This window comes from Ixodes scapularis, unplaced genomic scaffold (assembly GCF_016920785.2).
Source record: "Ixodes scapularis isolate PalLabHiFi unplaced genomic scaffold, ASM1692078v2 PGA_scaffold3__209_contigs__length_174095766, whole genome shotgun sequence".
Lineage (NCBI taxonomy): Eukaryota > Metazoa > Arthropoda > Arachnida > Ixodida > Ixodidae > Ixodes > Ixodes scapularis.
Genome location: NW_024609868.1, coordinates 102,482,582 through 102,501,245, shown reverse-complemented (window position 1 = coordinate 102,501,245; position 18,664 = coordinate 102,482,582). Strand labels below are relative to the sequence as shown.

General features: G+C 43.0%; 1 protein-coding gene across 2 annotated transcripts in view; it reads left to right on the top strand.

Moving 5' to 3' along the window:
* The window catches only part of LOC115309099 (band 7 protein AGAP004871), a 231,178-nt gene that overhangs the window by 170,483 nt on the left and 42,031 nt on the right, over nt 1–18,664 (top strand). Inside the window, exons 5-7 of one of the 2 annotated variants that reach the window (XM_040216437.3) lie at nt 7,616–7,753; nt 13,859–14,062; nt 16,416–16,471. In XM_040216437.3, coding sequence (XP_040072371.1) covers nt 7,616–7,753; nt 13,859–14,062; nt 16,416–16,471 — 398 coding nt within the window. The remainder of the gene's footprint in view (nt 1–7,615; nt 7,754–13,858; nt 14,063–16,415; nt 16,472–18,664) is intronic. The other variant, XM_040216436.2, reaches the window with a different exon arrangement.

Here is an 18,664-nt window from a genome sequence, read left to right as displayed (position 1 = left end):
CGTATAATAGCCATGCGGGAGCCCCCGCTACGTTGGGCAGCTAATGAAGAGTTTGTAATGGATTTCTACATTTCCTACTATCAGATTGTGGCACACGGTTTCGTAGCCTAGCATAGCACAGCAAAACTGGGCTAACTCATGTTGCCGTCAAATGTACGTTCAAGTGATCCCTACTATATTTATTCAATGACTCGCCAACTAACCGTATCGGCGGCAAGCAGTCGTTCCCCGGCGTTCTGCGAAAACGCCCTGAAGAACCGGCCCCTCCACTAGCACGCTTAAAACGTGTTAGAAAAAAAAAAAAAAAAAGGAAGAGAGAAAAAGACACTACTGTTGAGAGCAAGCCGCTTCCAGCGTATATTGCTCCGGGTATAAACCCGGAGATCGAAGCTACGCAGCGGGCACGAGAGCCCACGCAACATTGCTCGTCCATTGTTCGATCCATCAAGGCGTGGACGGAAGAGTTTTCTTTCGGCAAGATTGTACGTGCCCGTGTGTGAGCCCGATGTAGTGTCGAAGAGCCGGGCGATAATACCTGGTCGCCCGACTCACTCCTTTTCCCCCATCTCGCATCGAGGGATGAAGGCTCGAAGCGACCCGGGGTAACCCTCTGCTCTTATCCCGAGGATCGACACAGCCTATTCCGGAGGCTATTTCCTGAGTAGTGCCTTGTACAGGCTTTGGCTCCATCTATCTATCTAAAAAAAAACAGGACAACGCAATATATCGTCTTTTTTTTTAAGGTTGGCTTTTGTTTGGTTTTATCTGTTTGGTTGGATATATTCATTTGGTTCCGAGCGAGCAGACATTGGATGTCTTGTCGTCTTTCCGTATTCTACCGACAAGGATGAGGCGGTGATGTGTATCGATCTTACTTTAAATATAAATTTTGTTTTAGAGAGGACAGGGGGAGGGGACGTGGAGGGCATTTATTTTTTTCAGGGTGCACAATGTAATGTTTTGGGGGTTACTTTTAGAAGTGATCTGATAGGTTTTACTCATGAAGTAGATGTTTCATTCTGTTTTTGTGGCGTCTAGCTTATTGTTTTTGTCTTGTTTTTGTTATAGAAGCAAAAAAGACAGAAAAGCATCACCGAGGAAAATAAAGAACTGAAGTAGGACTGGCGTTCTCTTGCAGAAGAGAAAAAGCACGTCGGCTGTAGCAAACAGCTTTCATTTAGGATATATTTACTAGAATACATAGACATCGTCGTTTCTCTAAGTTAGGCGGAAAAAAAAAATGTATGAATTTATTTTTTTCCACTCCTTTCGGTTGATCAAAATGATGCACTATTAACTGAAGGCTAAGTTTAATGTTAGTTTCCATTCAGTGCGTTGATGCACTGTAAACAAAACAAAATAACAAAGAGTAAAAAAACTGAGACGGAGAGGCATACTGAACTAGACATTTTATCGAGGGAAGTTATTGTGCCTTTTACTTGCACCAGGAATGCATTATAGTGACTGACAACTTAAGAAAGTGAGGACGTGGCATGCATAGAGCATCATATTATCTTCCCGCAGCCAATACGTTTGCAGCATTATCCTAAAAAAACGATACCGAAAAATACATAAGCGAGACGCGTTGACATAATCAGCCCCGCCCGGGGCTTCTTTTGCTCTCGATGTCTATAGTTAAATGTATCGCATTACGCAAGATAAACAACCATTTTGCATATTAGGCAATGAATGAATGGGCTCTAAAGATGACCGCGACTAGAACATCTCTCATACATTTAAAGAGAAAATTTGTGGGACATGAGAAACTTACTTTTGTATAAATTTACGACTTTCAGGGTAAGTCAATTGTTAGTTTAACAGGCTGTAAAATAAGCGGGAAAATATGCCACGCGTATGCACAACCATGCTACAATTTGCGTGATTAGTGTATATTAGTGGTTGGTTCGCCCATCATGATCTTTTGCGACGTTCCTTCTTTCCACTAATAAATATTAACTAAACCGCTTTACACTGGAACGCTGCACCTGAGATAAAGAAAACAATAATGGCTTCTGAGATCCCCGCGCTCTTTGGGATCTCGGAAGCCTACAAACAATCCTTCGGTTTGTTTTTCTCATCAAGAGGTGGCGTCACACGTGATTTAAGACAAAATGGAGAGGTGCGGGAGGAATAATCGTTGTCAAAACGTACGCTCAAGCAGGTTTATTTTTATAATTTTGTTTTTACCTTTTACAGTTAGCCTCAACTTTACTGATTTTAGAACGCAAAATTACATAAATGTTTCTTTTTTTTTTAATGGGATGAATTCGGTCTCGCTGCATATTTTGAGTTCAACATTTCGAGCCATTTTGAATAATATTAACACAGAGCTTGAGCGACGGCCGCCGACGTTTGGGTCGGGCGTTTAAGATTTCAAGTTCGTTGTTACTGTCCTAGTGAATTTGAGAAGTATCCTAAACGTTGGCCGAGTAAAAACGACCGCTAAAAACCACGTTTCATAAAACTTTTTTTTTTTTTGTATTTGAATGACAATATTTTTTCAGAGCATATTGTCTATGCACTCTACGATCGGAGCCGCAAACTTTAAAAAAAGGCCAAACTACATTATGTTGCTTTGGCGGTAACCCAAGACCAATTCTTTAAACTCCTCGCCAGCCGTACGACTTAGCAAAGATTTGATTAACCTGCTTACACTGGCGTCTTCAGAATATTGATTGTAGCTAATGAACATTCAACAACTCACTGATGCGCTAATACTGCCACTGCCCACATTCGTCTTTTTGCACCGATATCCCACAAGTAATCGTCAAATGAGAACATAAAAATTTGAATAAAAGAAGAACTGTAAATTTGACTAAAGCCTGAAAATAAAAGTTACGTTTCATGAAGATGTTCAGACTGCGACGTCCTGCATCCATTCGCCACATTTGACGAAACAGGTGCACCGCGAAAAAGTAATTGAAGAGGGAATGGCTTTCCTAGCTCATGCCGAAGCACGGAAGCATGTAAGATAGAAACAAGTGCGGATTTGGCACGTGTATCAAATTCAGGGTTCCTTAGATCAGATATTTTGTTGGAATGCCTTGTCACTTTACACGAGCTTACTGGCACTAACCGGACACCTGTATAGTCGCACGCAACGCAATTGACCAGGAAACTTCTTTGTTGCGGTGTAAGTTCAAATGAAAAGGTAGTGTTTGCTTTCAATCTCCCCTTTGGAAAAGATTGATGCCGTGGCACAGAGGCAGCAGTGTTCACATAGTTTTCAGAGTGATGATGTTTGAAAGCGGCTCATAAATTGAACCCGATCGCTTTGCGTGTGCACTGGATTTGGGCTCGTGATAATCAATTGCTGGACCAGCATTCGGTTGGTGGCTGGCGTCCAATCGCTGCAGTAACAACAATAGCCGAACCTTGAAAAATGTTTTGAACTCAGTGCATACCCTGTGCATCTCAAACCCCAGCGCGTGACTATGATAAACATCGACGGCATATAATGGGCTCCAGTTCACGGGGCTTCTTGTTCTGTTTGCGAGTTACAAAAGTGAACTCCGGTCGTTTTTGTTTTTGTTTTAATTTTTTTTTAGTGACTAGCATTGCGTCGGGAGAAATATCTAATTCGTATTTTGTAAGTTAGAAACACCAGGCATTCATTCTAAGTGGTATTCCGTAAGCGCAAATAGTTTTTGCAGTAGCCCTTTTAAATTTTAGGGTTAGTAGCTGCACGGCATACACAAGAAATGACAACCTGACCGTAGGAAAAAAAGGTCGGTAAAATAACTTCCCGCTGTCTAAACATACGTTCAAAAAGTTTTTATTTCATTTTATTCACGGGATTCATTCTGTCGCGCAACAAGGGAGCAACTGCTGTCTGTAGCACAACTAAGCCAGTTTAGACGTGGCGCAAAACGTCTCCCGCGGTGCACTAGAACGTTCAGTATTACTACAATTTTTTTTTGTGATGACGGCACACTACCTGAGTGTAATTAATTCGTCAGTATACCAGCAATTCTTAATGTATTGTTATCTCAGAAGAGAATTTTTTCGTTGCTTCTCGATATAGACCCTTTGAAGGCAGGAAGACCGGAACGAATTCCGAATGCGTTTTTAAAAGGGTATGCCGAATGGTCGTCCAAATATTTATTGCTTGTGTTTCAGAACTCGCTTGATAATTCTTCGGTCCCAAACGACTGGAAATGGGGTAAAGTAGTTCCAATATTTGAGGAGGGTAATTCATATTCCCCTCCAAATTATTGCGCCTTTTCCTTTATATCAACATGCTGTAAAATAATTGAGCACATCATCTCCGAGCATATTCATACATTCCTAAGTGAGCAGGGCTTACTAAACAGCTTGCAACATGGATTCCGAAAGGGGCTTTTTACTGTTACGCAACTGACACAAATTATGCAGTTCTTTTCGAAAACTTTAAATAGTAGAGACCAGGTTGATGTTTTTTTGTTTTTTTTTTGGAACTTAAAAAGCCCTTTGATAAGGTGAACCATAGAAAGTTACTGTGCAAGATAAGACCTATGCTAAAGAACGAAACTCTGTCAGGATGGAGAGGGTCATTTCTTTCTGATTGAAATCAGTTTGTTAGCATTGAAGATAACTACTCGGGTCATTGTGCTGTTACTTCTGGTGTGCCATAATGCTCAGTTCTGGGGCCGTTGCTCTTTCTTATGTTTATAGGCGGTCTGGTTAAAGACATCTCGGCGCACGCGATACCTTTTGCAGGTGACTGTATTTTGTACACTAAGGTAACACCTATGCCTGACCTAAGTAATTTAAGCGCGAACCTGCATAGGGTTAAGGCATGGTGTACGAAGTGGCAAATGTCTCTGAATATACGAAAAACCGTTTGTATGTCCACCACACATAAATTAAATCCCATAGTTTATCCGTGCAGCCTTGATGGCGTCCTCCTAGAAAAAGTAGACATTTATAAGTATTTCGGTGTTACTATATCGAGCTACCTTCGATGGAACATGCATGTGACTAACATTGTTTAAAAAGCTCATACATGACTAGCATTTCTACGACGGTCCTTGAAACTAGCATCTGCAGATACTAGACTGCTCGCTTACAAAATGCTGGTTCGTCCCCTGCTTGAATACGCGTCGGAAATATGGGACTCGCGCATAAAAAAGCCTAATCCTTGACCTAGAAAGTGTAGAGCGACTGGCCCTGCATTTCATTTATTCTAGATGTCGCAGATTAGATTCGCCGACAGAGCTGTATGCTCTGTGCAATCTTCCGTTACTTCAGTCTAGACGGCAAAATAAATGTTTGAATCTTTTTTTCATGATACTTTCTGGTTCATTGCTCATAGACTACTCACGTTACCTAACCCTTCATCAATCCCGTATCACTCGTAACAAACACTCGCGTCACTTACAAGAGGTTTTGCTCAATAAACATTGTTTTAAGTATTCCTTCTTTCCTTGCACGGAGCGGGACTGAAATCTGTTGCCAGAACATCTCGTTTCTTCCACCGATATTGAATTATCCCTTTTACAGCTTCACGCAACCTAACTATTGTTTATTTTTGGTTTCCATTCTTTTTTGGTGCTCCTTGCATTGTGCTTCGCTGCCGTGTTGCTTTACCTGTTGCTTTTACAAGTGTAACTTGTTGCCACTCCTGTCAAAGTCCTTATCAGGACTAACAATATGTCAAATACATAAATAAATAAATAAAATAAACTCGACAGCCGCCAGGAGTGATCTAACAAGCTATAGTACAGGAGTGGCCAGAGCGACATGGGATTGGAGCCGCAGACAAAACTACAAAAGTTCAGAGAGCCGCAGGAAACGCAAAAGGGGATGGGGGATTGGCAAATTTTGACAAGCAACGTTATGGAGGAAGCAATCTTTTCCAAAGGGTAGAAGTATAATTGTCGACTACTACAAATAACACCAGGCAGCAGAACGTTTCTTCAACCTCTAAGTAAAACTGGACGCGTGGTTCGCTAGTCAGCCAATACTCCTGACCTCCGTTATCTGTATATACGTTCCGAAATTATTTCTAGAACAGTAAAGGGAACAGGATCACTGGGCACAACTATGCGTCAAAAAGAACTTCATTTCCATGTACGTCGTGTAGTAGAATGCAACCAAAAACTGTTACTTTTTTTTTTTTATCTTGGGGACACAGAAGGGGAAGGGGGCACGCTTACCAGGGAGCCGTGAGCCACAATGGACCAGCGAAGAGCCGCCTGCGGCTCGCGAGCTGCAGTTTGCCCGCCCTAACTACATTAGTTTTGCCGATGGGAGATACTGGTTTCAAACCTAGAGGCACTGTCCACGTTCAGAGTTGGGAAGCCATGGAAAAAGCAGGATTTTTATTGACAACAAAAGATCTGTGCAGGAGTTTTCGACACACTGTTGTGTAGGAGTGGTAAAAAAACGTGGAAGTAATATTGACGTTACTACGTTGTGTGTCCGACAGCGTACCGCGTTTTTTTTTTTTTTTTTTGAGCAGGCAGACATTATATTAACCCTCGCGCGCACGGATTGCCCTCTGGCGTTTTGGGTATACAATCTACTAACGAAAGTTACACGAGTCCGGCATAACTTAGACCCACTGACCTGAAGTAACACTGCATTAAAAAGGTAAATGACAATTGTATGAATAGCCATCAATAGAGTAAAACATATCTTCAAGTGTTAATGTTGTGTGAAGACAAAATATTATAATCATGCGTATGAAACGAAAATGCCGTCAACTCGCTTCCTTGGGAGAAATACGGAGATCAACGTATCGTCGTAAACAAACGTTATATGCAACAGTCCATCCTTATGGTATTGACTGAGAATGGCTTGCTTAGTTCCAAGGCATAGTTCGAATGTGACCCTTCGCAAAGGGGGACTGTCGTGAGTGACACGATAGTTTTTTTTTACACAAGTGGATGCAGTTAGGTAATCTGTCGCAGCTCACCTATTCTAGGGCTCTGGCCACCCTGGACTGCGAGCAATCACCATTGAAGTATGGTGCCTGGTGCGCATCTTCGAATGTCATGTTTATCGCGTCCAAAATTGCCCTTTCTGGAATTTCGCTTAATGACGTCATAAATGTGTCACGATGTTGTCTATCGTGATCCCCGTGGTGACACACCTGCAGACGTAAATACGGCGAACGGCTGTTCTGCTGTGGCTCATTATAAGCTTCAGATTCCACGGAAGCTTTGGCAGCAACACCTTGGAACGCTGCGACGATGCCGTCACTAACGATCGCTCTTCTTTGTGGCTGTAAATTCCGCAACCAACCGGCAGGATCGCAACATCCAGCGGTAGGACAGACCGGCTCCTGCGACGCCATTTCTTGCCACTCCGGTACCAGTCTTGATGAATAGGCGAAATAACCACTGTAAACACAGGAGTCGAAAACGCGTTTCGGGGGCCGTAATAGAACTGACGACGCGGGCACGTTTACGCGTTCCAAGCCGAGGAACCGATACGCCATTAGCGTTTTGCTCCACGAGGTTCCTCCTCCCTTCGGGAGAAGAGAAACGGAGACGGTTCTGGAGTGACATATCTGAATTTGGGGAAAGGGGAACTCGAAATTTCGGCGCCCGTAAAGGGTGCCCGAGTGAAGCGAATGCCGTTTTGGCCGGTGCGGCGTCGCTGACGAAAGGCCCGTCCCGTCCCTTCCCAGGGCCAGGCGGACGCCTTCCGGGCAGATACGACGCCGGCCTACCTGTCAGCCTACGTGCCGACCGAAGCCAAGCCTCCCCCGCCGCTTGCGGACGATGTCTACTACGGGGTGCCGCCGCTCACTCTCTCCTACGCTTGGGTGCGTGCAGCCAACAGAACCGTCTCCGCTCGGAAAATCTTTCGTTTCACCATGCGACGTACTGGGACGTGTTAAATAGAAAATCGAGCGAAGGACACGTAAGGACAGGTGGAAGAGGGGGTTGATATGCATAATATGCTTAACCAATCCGCCCTCCTTAATATTTTAGAGCTAAAAGTAGTGCCACGAGCGCGAGCTTGGCCTTCTGGAAGGTGATTCTGCAGTAAATGTGAACTTGCGCTTTACTTTCGACCTCCACTGCCATAGAAAAATAACGTAACAGCGCACAACTCGCACAGTTAACAGTCTTACCACTGCCATAGGTTATGGTGAGAAGATATGCTTATTTATATTATTATTGCGACCAAACTATAAGCCCTCTTGCATTCACAAGACAAAAAAAAAAAAAAAAAAAAAAAAAACAGGCATGCACATTAATATTATTGAATTACACAAAAAGCGAAGGGACAAGTATATAATATGAATTGCCCAAGATCATTTTGCAGCAGTTGCCTAACAACGCCTTCTCCAATGGGCCGGAGATTCCCGATTCCGCGGAGGGAATGCTAGCGATCCTTCGGCATTAGGAGCGAATAAGAGTCTCGGAAACGTGAAAACAGCTTTTGATTACCTCGATGAAGAGTTGCCGCGTGGCGAAGGCAATCATGTCGTATTCGGCAAGATATAAGGTTTCATGCACATCGCGATCCCGCTCCGCCTGGATTGGCTGAGAGTAACAGACCGGTTTTTGGCCCGATCGGAATCCAGATGAGGAGCCGATGTTGCTTCTAAGCGACCAGAGGAATGTACCTGATAACCTAAAGCGCCGTTCACACTCTTGCGACCGAGTAAGGCTGAGAGAGACCAGACCAGTTTTTAAGCCTTTTGCGACTTCTTAGGACCGGATGCTCTACAGGGGAGCTGGTCCTAAGAGATCGCAAGAGGCTTAAAAACCGGTCCGGTCTCCCTCCGTCTTACTCGGTCGCAAGGGTGTGAACGGGCCTTAAGAATACAAAAGGCTAAACTCTTTCCGGTGTTTCATACTTTTGTATTTATTGTATGTCAAAAGTGTTATGCCAACTCGCTCATCTTACGCTTAAAAAGAAAAGTGTAGTCTGACACCCATTTTGTCACATATAATGCTCCCCGAAACTTAAGTTTAACGTACAGCGCACTGCCATCGAAATGACGGCTCCAGCGTTTACGCGGGGCTTGATGACATCCATAAACTTATTAAACTGCTAAAGTGCGTGTCAAGGAGTACTGAAGAGAAAACAAAAACACAGAGGTTTCGCAGCAGGGTTAAGAAAACCCGACTTATATATTTGAAGTTAGTAAGAGGTTCATTAGCGATTTTAATAAGTTGCACCCCTCGGCTATGAAACCGCTCTCTAAAGTTGGTACATTCATTTCGACGTCGCTGAGCTGTATGTCGAACTGAAATTTTGGAGTTTATTTTATGGGAAAAGGGGTATCAGTACTACACCCGCTTTTTCTCAGTGTTATATATTTTGTGTCATCGCCCTTACCAAATTGAATACATCTGCATGGTTTAATACTGCAAGCTAATTGCTGCCAAGCCGACGGCAGCGGTGCGAATAATCAAGATGTTTATCACGGTTGCCGATCTTCGAACATCGAAACTACCAACTATGCATTTCAGGGTCGGATGAAAATTATTACATTGCTGATTTTTGTCCTCTTCATGCGTTGTTTATGCTTCGATCTGTACGCTGTGCGAAGGGCCGACCACCAACCAACAGATTGATTGGATGCCGATAAAATGGTTAGACCCGAGTATGAAGGGAACGTTGGAGGATCACGTTTATGCATTAATCGGGTCGCACAACTTCTGAGGCTTTTAATGCGCGACTCTTGCGTACCCATCTGCTTGGTCAAACGTTTTCAAACACCAGCGACCACCATAAGGTATCGATTAGTGTTGGACAGTCACCATGCACTCAGATGATGATAGTGTGGGGCTGCTCGATCGTCAAATTCCCAAACTTGCTTTTACAGATAAACAATAAAAACATTCATTCCGAGTAAGTTAATGAAGGCGTCATAAAAAAAACGCACACACACACACAAACAACAACATGTAGATAAATACCCGACGCATGTTGTGCCTTTTTTAATGATACTGTCGCGGAGAACAACATGATTCTACAGATTGTCGGTATATGCGACAATTATCGCCGTCTCCGCGTTTGCGCGGAGAGAAAGCATGCGGGCCCATTTTGCGCCTCGAATGTGTGCGCCGTACGACGCGGAGATTCTTCTGGGCAGCGGTCGCAAATCGCCATTTCGCGTGATCGCATCCGCCGGCCATTAAAGGCAGCCTGCCCACCGCCGGAGAGAATCTAAAAAAATGGGATAATTCGGTCGCCATTCTCATTAACTAATGGCTAATTAGCTCGTTAGCGGATGAAACCTGAGTCACACACGATTAGCTTGCACATTAGAGTTTTTTTTTTCCCCGAAGCAAGCGTTTACACAGGCTTGCGTCCTCAGAAACGAGGCTCCATTTACAAAGCAACTCTGAGAACGTGTGCAGTCGTACTTTTATAATACAAAGTTTTACAAATGTGTGGTCAATGAACGTAATGGTACGTTTGTAATGGATTTGACTTTTACACCTTTCGAGGCATCGAGACATTTATTAGAACCTCCGTTCTATTACCTTCTCAACTTGCCATTGAGAATATTGCTCACGATAAACGCGAAATGATTCACGCGTGTAGTGAGCTATATATTGCTGGTTCGGTATTTAGTTACAGTACATAAAAAACACGTTTCTAAAAGTGGATAAAGAAAGTTACCTTTATAAAATTGAACATTTGATATTACACAATATAACACGCGCACGGTTTTTCGTGATAATAGGGCAGCAGCTCTATTCGAAACACTGCCTTTCGCGATAATGGTGTGACAAAAAAAGAAAATAGTTTCTACGGTTGTAAATATTTTGAAAAGAGTGTTCACCTTTAAAGGGGAGCTTCCGGTATATTTTTAGCTACCCAAGTTAAATGCATCTTGGGCCCATACCCAGGCGTTACTCTTCCCTACATGGTATTTATTATCTCTAAATTCAAAATTTCTCCTCAGAAAAGTTCAAATGAAACTTATGCGCACACCAACACGCAAATTGTCCCGCGCTCTCGAGTGGGGCGACGTCGCATGTAACATGCAAGTCGAGCAGCCAATCTAATATAAACGGTATTATGCGCATAATGTTTCGTTTAAGTGGCGCGGGCCTAACCCTGCATTCAGTTCACATCATCAAACTTGTAACTTGTCAGGAGCAAGCTGCAATCCCCACATATTTGACCATAATACAAAATCCGACGTAAAATTTTCATTTTGGTTAGTATAACCCCTCAGCTTCTCAACCTAATTTAAAAGTTCAATAACTAGGCGAAAAAATAATATTAGTCTGACTTGAAATTTGGATTACTTATTCAGATGTGTATATTAATATGTTGAGGCAATTTAAAGGCAGTCACTATGAATATATTACAATTCATACGTAAACATTTGAATCTGAGTAAAAATATATCTTAAAAGGTTAAACACCAGGTGTAATGATAGTGACTCTTAATTATTAAGGACAAATTCGGTGGGAGGGAAGCCGTTTAAAAAGTGTAAAAACACGTATTCTTGCTTGAAACAGACTCTTACATTCTTTTCATACGCCATTTAGGTAGATCGTCCACAAAAAGCGCCCGTACGGATCGGCAGCGATTAAGATTTCTAACCCGGTTAGTCCGTATTCTTTAATCGATTAAGTAATCGAATAATCGGTCGCGTTTTTAGCGCCAAAAAAACAAAAGCGTATTTTTTCCACTAGGTTTTTTTTTGTGTGATAGAGGCTGCAATGTGCATTCTCAGCTTGGGATAAACATGTGCAGTTGGGTGCAGCCGAAAAATGCTCACGGATAATGATTCCTCCGGCGAAGTTATAGCAGGAGGCGTTTTCTGGTATTTTTTGGCATGGCCATGTGTAATTGAGTTTATTGCTTCTTCACAATAAATACATAATGTTCTTATGAACCGACACTACTTCAGAATCATGGAAGTGTGCGATTGCCACTGCAGTTCTCCGTTCCTCGCGTCGGCTGTAGAACGATGTAGTTACACCCAGGCTTTTCCGCTGGCCAGTCTACACCGTGGCCCGTCGCCATTGAGCGGCACGACGGGCGGCTGGCCCATTGGGAATGTCGGCTACTTCGAGAAGGTTTACATCGTCGTCAGACCCACTTCAACAACGGGTTATAAGAAATGGGTTTCCAATCGTCGGCCTTGAGCACCTCCGAGTGGCAGCGGTCGGCGCCAGAGAAGCGAGGAAAGAAGGACTAAACCCCGACAGCACCAGTCCTGTCTTAGCCATGACTAGTTGTTTTTATGTGTGAGTTTTCTGCTGACGAACGTGATAACGTTTGAGTTTCCCAAAAATGACAAAAAAAAAGCAATAAAAAAAAACGCGGTTTTTAGACATCTTTCTGGCTGCACCCTTGGTGCAGCCAGACAAGTAAGGTTAAAAGACGTGTACATGTGGTTTTATATCGACATAAAGTGTCCCAAGACATTCAGAAGTAAGCTAGCAGATACGATGTAAACGTTGTCTTCTCGGCCGCTTACAAGCTCTCAAATATCTGTCCGATGCTTACATGGCAGAAAAAAAAGCACTCTGCTCCAAGAAGCACGCAGTGCAATACGCTGACATGGTCACCAATGTCGTATACGAGATACCGTTAAGCTGTGGAAAAGTCTACTACTGGTAAACTGGCCGTTGTTTTAACGATAGGGCAAGGGAACATAATCTGTTTGTGCGCAACAACGCGGAGGACATCACCACTGCAAGAGGTGCGCTGGCTGTAAGCTTCTTTTGACTGCAACAAAGTAAAAAATAAGCAAAATATAAAACCGAGAGAGAGAGAGATTATAGGGGCGTTTTACGTCAAAACGAAAGATGACAACTGCGTTAGCGTGCCTTCTCTTTTTCTGCTACAAAAAGAAGTAACTTTTTTAGATAGCTGCCTGTGAGAGTGGTGATTGGTGTTATATTGCAGGTGTGACAAACGATTTAGTGTATAGAAGTGACGAAGTTTTTTTCTAATAAAATCAGTTTTGAGTTAGCGCCCGCGTGCCTTTTTATCTTTGTTGCTTTTCTATTTATTTTCTAACCTCCTCGATTCATCTTAATTGTGACGTTATCAGTTATGAAATTTAAAAGCTTTGTAAACGATATTTCTATAATATTTATGAACGACATTCGCAAAACATTTTTTAAACGCAATCGCGGACGCACTACGGCCCGGCCCTTCTTTTTGACATACCGGAAATAGGAGTGTGGAGTGATTTTACCTCCCGGTTTTTTATCGTCCCTCGGAAAATATGGCGGCACTCCGCACATGTGGCACTGAAGATGATTGTTAAGTCGGGAAATCGGACGGCGCTCTTTTTTTTTTTCGGCTGCCCGACGACCTCTCATACTTCAAAAAGGAAATCCTTAAACGCCCAAAACCACTGAGTTTGGTGTCTGTGTACCGTAGTTTCGGTTGTTCAACAGCCAACTGGCGCGGCGTTGCCCCTCACGTCGCCTACAAAAGTGCACTACGCGTTCTCTTCAACCTCACACCGCTTCAAAAAATTAGACATCACTGGAGAGGCCCTCAACGAACTTCAAGCTCGAAAATAAAGCGCCGTCTGCTCACAGCGATAGGCGGCACGCACGGAGAAGAGCGGTTTATCAAGGGACGGCAGGCGAACACGACACTTCGGGTTGGGACGGTTCAAAGGCGCGAGAGAAACTCAAGTTGCAGGACGACTCAATCTTTGACGTCACTGCACTGACGCGAATCGCACAAAAACTTCAAAATCGACTTTCGGTATTTTTATTTTCACATTTTACAAATATTGAGTTTTCCAGCTTCGAATTTTGAGGTTAATGTTCAGGCATCGTTATAAATTGTTTCGAATAGTAAAACAAATAGTGATTTTGACATCACAGTGCCCTTTAATGAATAGCTGACTAGTACACCAATGCAGAGAGGACACTCAGTTGCCGGTGGGTAACGTGTTTGCGTGCGCGTTCCTGTGCAGATCCTGTCCAAGGACTCGGTGACAGTGGCGGTGGATGCCGTGGTGTACTACCGCATCAGTAACGCCACCATTGCCGTTTCCAACGTTGAGGACTACGGACACTCGACCCGTCTGCTCGCCGCCACCACGCTCCGCAACGTGCTCGGCACCAAAAACCTGTCGGAGATCCTCTCCGAGAGGGAGTCCATCTCGCACGTCATGCAGGTAACCCTTCTCCTTTGGAAGGTTTGCCAAAGAATGTGGTAATGATTGTATCAATGCATGTCTCCAAGAATGCGCCAGGGATTGTGTACAGGACTGTTTACAAGGATGTGTCGAAGGGCGCTTGAAGTGCAAGTTGAGAAGTACACCTTTGATTTATATTACATATTCTTGGCCTCTCTAACTTCATAGATCAGAACTTTGGATTGCCGTAGATCAGGAGGCAAATCGACTAGAGCAAACCCGTGGGATAGTGTGCGCAAACTATTTATAGTTCGCAAGTGTCGCCAGCTTCGATTGTACCCACTTCAGCGAGTCACAATACCAGGAGCCTTGATGTATTGCTCTTCATGACACACGCGTGATCAAATGCTCATACAGAACTGATAAATACAAGTAGTTAATGCCTAAAACTAATGTGCTAAGAGGAAATAACATGAGTACAGAGAGGAAGCCAGAACTTTGATCTTTAATTTCCCCAAGTACAAAGGAGGTAAGAACGCTCATTTATGCTTTGAAAATAACAAATGGGATGAATTAAGTCACATGCGAACACGCACAATAAACTATACCTTACAAGACAAAGCTGAACATTTGGTGGTCTGGTATACCTTTATTTTACTGTCTAGCTAACTCAGTAGTTTTGAGTCATGAATAAAAAAGACAACATTAAAGAAATATCAAGGTGTAATACGATATTTCAACAACTTATAATTTTTGTCATATACCTCAAACCAGCAGTTCCATAATATTTTCGCCGTGGGGCTTTAGTCAGTTGGTGCAACGATTGGAAACAGAAAATACCGTAATCAAAACTTCCAGTTTTAGCGGCGTACCGATGCAACATTGAGAAGCCGCTGTTCACATGCCATCCATGCCATTAACCACGCGAAGTGAAGTGCAGTTTGAATAGTGTAGAAAGGGCTGATTGAGCAATAAGCCTACAGTTTATTGTCTTACTTCAGGGCACATGGAACTAAAATGCATATATCCTGCAGAAAAAGACCTTGATGTGGGTGTGGAAATACAGCTGGTTATGAGTGAGTGGTCGACGTTATAAAACGCTATACCTCACAAGGATATTTCTCTATTGTAGCATAACAAAGTGTAGAATGGTTGGGATACCAATATTCATAATCTGCCAGACAAAAATAGGAGGGGGGGAGCATTGTTTTTTGTAATAAAGTAATGATGAACACGACCATGCCCCGAAGCAATATTTTGGCTTCGCAATGTTGTGATAGAAAAGAGAACAAAGAAGCTGACCAGCAACTATCGGACACATGTGAATGTCTTAAATATATCTCTTTGCAAAAATGTTATTACACCGATAGTTTTACTCTAATATAAAATCTTAAAAACTAGGCGTCTTTAGGATTGCGTTGTAATAAACTAGTTTGTTTTTCAAGCTATAGGGAATCTCACTTTTACATGAAGAATGACTAGGAGATTTCAATAAAAAAAACCAAACCACACAAAGAAAGCATAATTGAAGATATATACTCTCCTGGGTAGGGGATTAGTCTGGTTTACGAATGATATTAAAATCCGAAAATAAATAACAAAAAAAAAAGACAAGAATTGAACAAAAGTGTTTAGTTGCACACGGTATTCCTAATGATTCCAAACTAGGTCAAGCTTTCCACCCCCTCCCTCACCTCCCCCCCCCCCCGTCCCCCTTTGACCCAGCCAGAAACCATGAGGACTGCCTCCTAGTTCCCGAAGAGAGGTTAGAAATAAATATTACTGTTGAGTTCAGAAAAACAGGGGAGCATTCAACTTGAGCTCAAAGTTTTTCAAACCATAAACCTCCTTCTGTCTGTTATAAAAAAAAAAAAAACGCTTTATTTTAAAGCATGCGCTGGACGCCTGAGTTCTAGGTAAAGGTCGGTAGGAAGAAATGTACTTTTGCCACATACCACTCTTTCCAGGAACGGTATTAGTATTTGTTTGCACTATACTGCTCACAAGACTGAAAGTCATTAAAATTAAAGCACATTCCTGGTTAAACAAGGAAATACATACCTACCATCGTCCAGGAATTTGTAATACAAACGCCGCATAACTCTTAGAACGCCTGGTAACATCTGAGTGTTTAACCAAATGCTGCTATTTTCTACGCGGCCATTAACAGGATCGATTGAGTCATTCATATGATTTGTGGCTGCTGCAAAAAAATGAAAAGTGGCCTTCCTGCAACTGGGATCTGTAACACCCCCTTGAGAACCACGGGATTTCCGTTGTGTGCTGTAGAAAGGTCACAATTACTTCCGACTGCCGCCATGAAATTTGTTTATATTTATCCCCTTGTCTTTAAAGTGATTAACCATTCACGTCAATTTATATTCGATTCTAGGCAAGCTTAGACGAGGCCACAGATCCCTGGGGTGTCAAGGTGGAGAGAGTCGAAATGTAAGTTTTCCTGTTATTTTATTGTTATATATCATTGGCTTGATTAACATATGTGAGTCACACAAAATATTATGCGTGCAAAAAAAATCTTGGGAGGCGAGACTGAGTGATAATATACACTTGGTCGGCGTTAGGGCGACTATAAGAGCTTGTAATATTTAGGCAGGCAACGCTGCAACATGTCTAGTTGTAGGAACTTCCACAAAACATTAACATCCGTAACTAAATAACACCAAATGTGACCGTATCGATATAAATCCTCCAAAAAACATCAGTTGCGAGGCAATTTCATAGGTTGTTTGCCAAATTTGTCATGCATATTATTACATATATAAATTGTATAGATACCGGACAATATAAACTACGAAGAAAAGTTCAAAGGCAGTAGTAGGAAACTATTGGGCTAATTGAATTCACAATATTATAATATAAAAAATTTAATCTACTGCAGTGAGTTCAACATCGCAGTCTTGAAAATGCCTTTGCGATAGCCTCCATAAATGTAAAAATGGGGACTAGATATTTTGTTAATATTGAGGCTTCACTTTGCAGAACATTTTCATCAAATGATGTGGAGTTAAGCTCATTATATGTACATAAGGTAGTTACGATATTTGTTTAATACTATTCACAAGCTGCGTTGTATTTCCGCTGCTTAATTTTGAAAGTAAATCTAGTTGGAATGTTTTTAATTCTTAAAATATCTCAATTTGCTACTGAGTAAATCGTCGAATATGAATAAGGTGAGGTGATCAATAGCCTTATTGTTTTATTCTTCCGTATTATGAGTCAGAGTCGGCGGGAGATGTTGAGAATCGCAAAAGCAATCCTATGGTATTTAGTTATCTCCTTTAGTTTTCGCCTGTAGGCATAACTATGCTAGGGTTTGTGCAGGGCTTCTAAAATAATACTGATAAAACCTGCCGCGATCGAAAGGGCATACTGAGGGCCTCTATGGAGGCCATCTTCTTCGTAATAAGTCTAAGTTCGAGCTCGCCAAGTTCTAGTCCATGTGAAGGATTTAGAACTGTATGTTCGAGAAGCCTGAACGATGCGACGACGACAGATTTGGGCGATGTGCCCCTGGTATTTCCGCCGCAGAAGCAGGTGCTTTCGAGGGAATTCGGAGGGTACTGATACAGCTGGGGGTCACGGTGTGTCCGATTTCAATCTGTACGTAACCGTGATTTTCAGGCGAGTGGTAATATCGTATGTTTGGGGAGAGAAAGTGAAAGAGAGGAGGATATGCAAGCGTGCGCTGACGCCAACGCGCCAACCACTGAGTTAAAGAATGGTGGGTATACGACTTTATCTCTACCCCCTCTCATCCTCCCATCAGAGCATTGAGGGGCGTCGACTGTTCCTCGCGCTGTATCTGGCGCTCTTTATTCGAACGCGTTCGTCGTTCCGCGTTCCTACGCCAGGCCATCCACCGGGTCACAAAAAGGGACCCTATATTTTCTCAATCAGAGCTATCCCTCTGAGTACGCTACTGACGCGTCGCATAATATCTTATAATGAAGGCGCCCACTTCAACAACTCCTTCCGAGCTTAGGCTCCCACGAGAGTACTGTAGGCTGGACTGTAAAATGGCACATTATGAAGGTCTTGGTGAGAGGCTGTTTAATACAGCGAACACTTGCTTTATTCTTTGTCTAATGAGCTACATGAGATTGATGCAGACAATGTAACACAGTCCTGAAGCTCGGAGTGGGTTGCCGGCATGGAGGTAGGAGGATTCTGGAGGCGACATGATACCACCAGGGGTGAAGCCGGGGGAGACGCCTGGTTTGGAGAGACACGCCCCCAACGACCACCAAAACGAAGTGAAGCTATTGGACTTAAAGGATTGCTGACTTGGCGCAAACAGCTGTTTTGGTCACTTTAGGGGGCTTTCGCATCGACCGCGACCTCTACTTCCGGCTTCACTTGGGATATGGCCGTTTGGCTTGCTTGAGCAGCTATGTGGCCTCCTCTTCTGCTTACTTCTATGGTTGCCGGGAAGGAAATACCTGTATCTGTAAGGTTCGCACCAATGGCATTCTTCTTCAGGTTGTTACCCATTAGAGGAGTTCCTTGATATCCCCATGCCGAATACGTCCTCGCCGCTTTACTTTATGATCTACTCTGCCCTTCTATTTTTTTTATAAGGTGACAGAGGTTTAGAATGCTGTCTGTGTATACCAAGTGAGT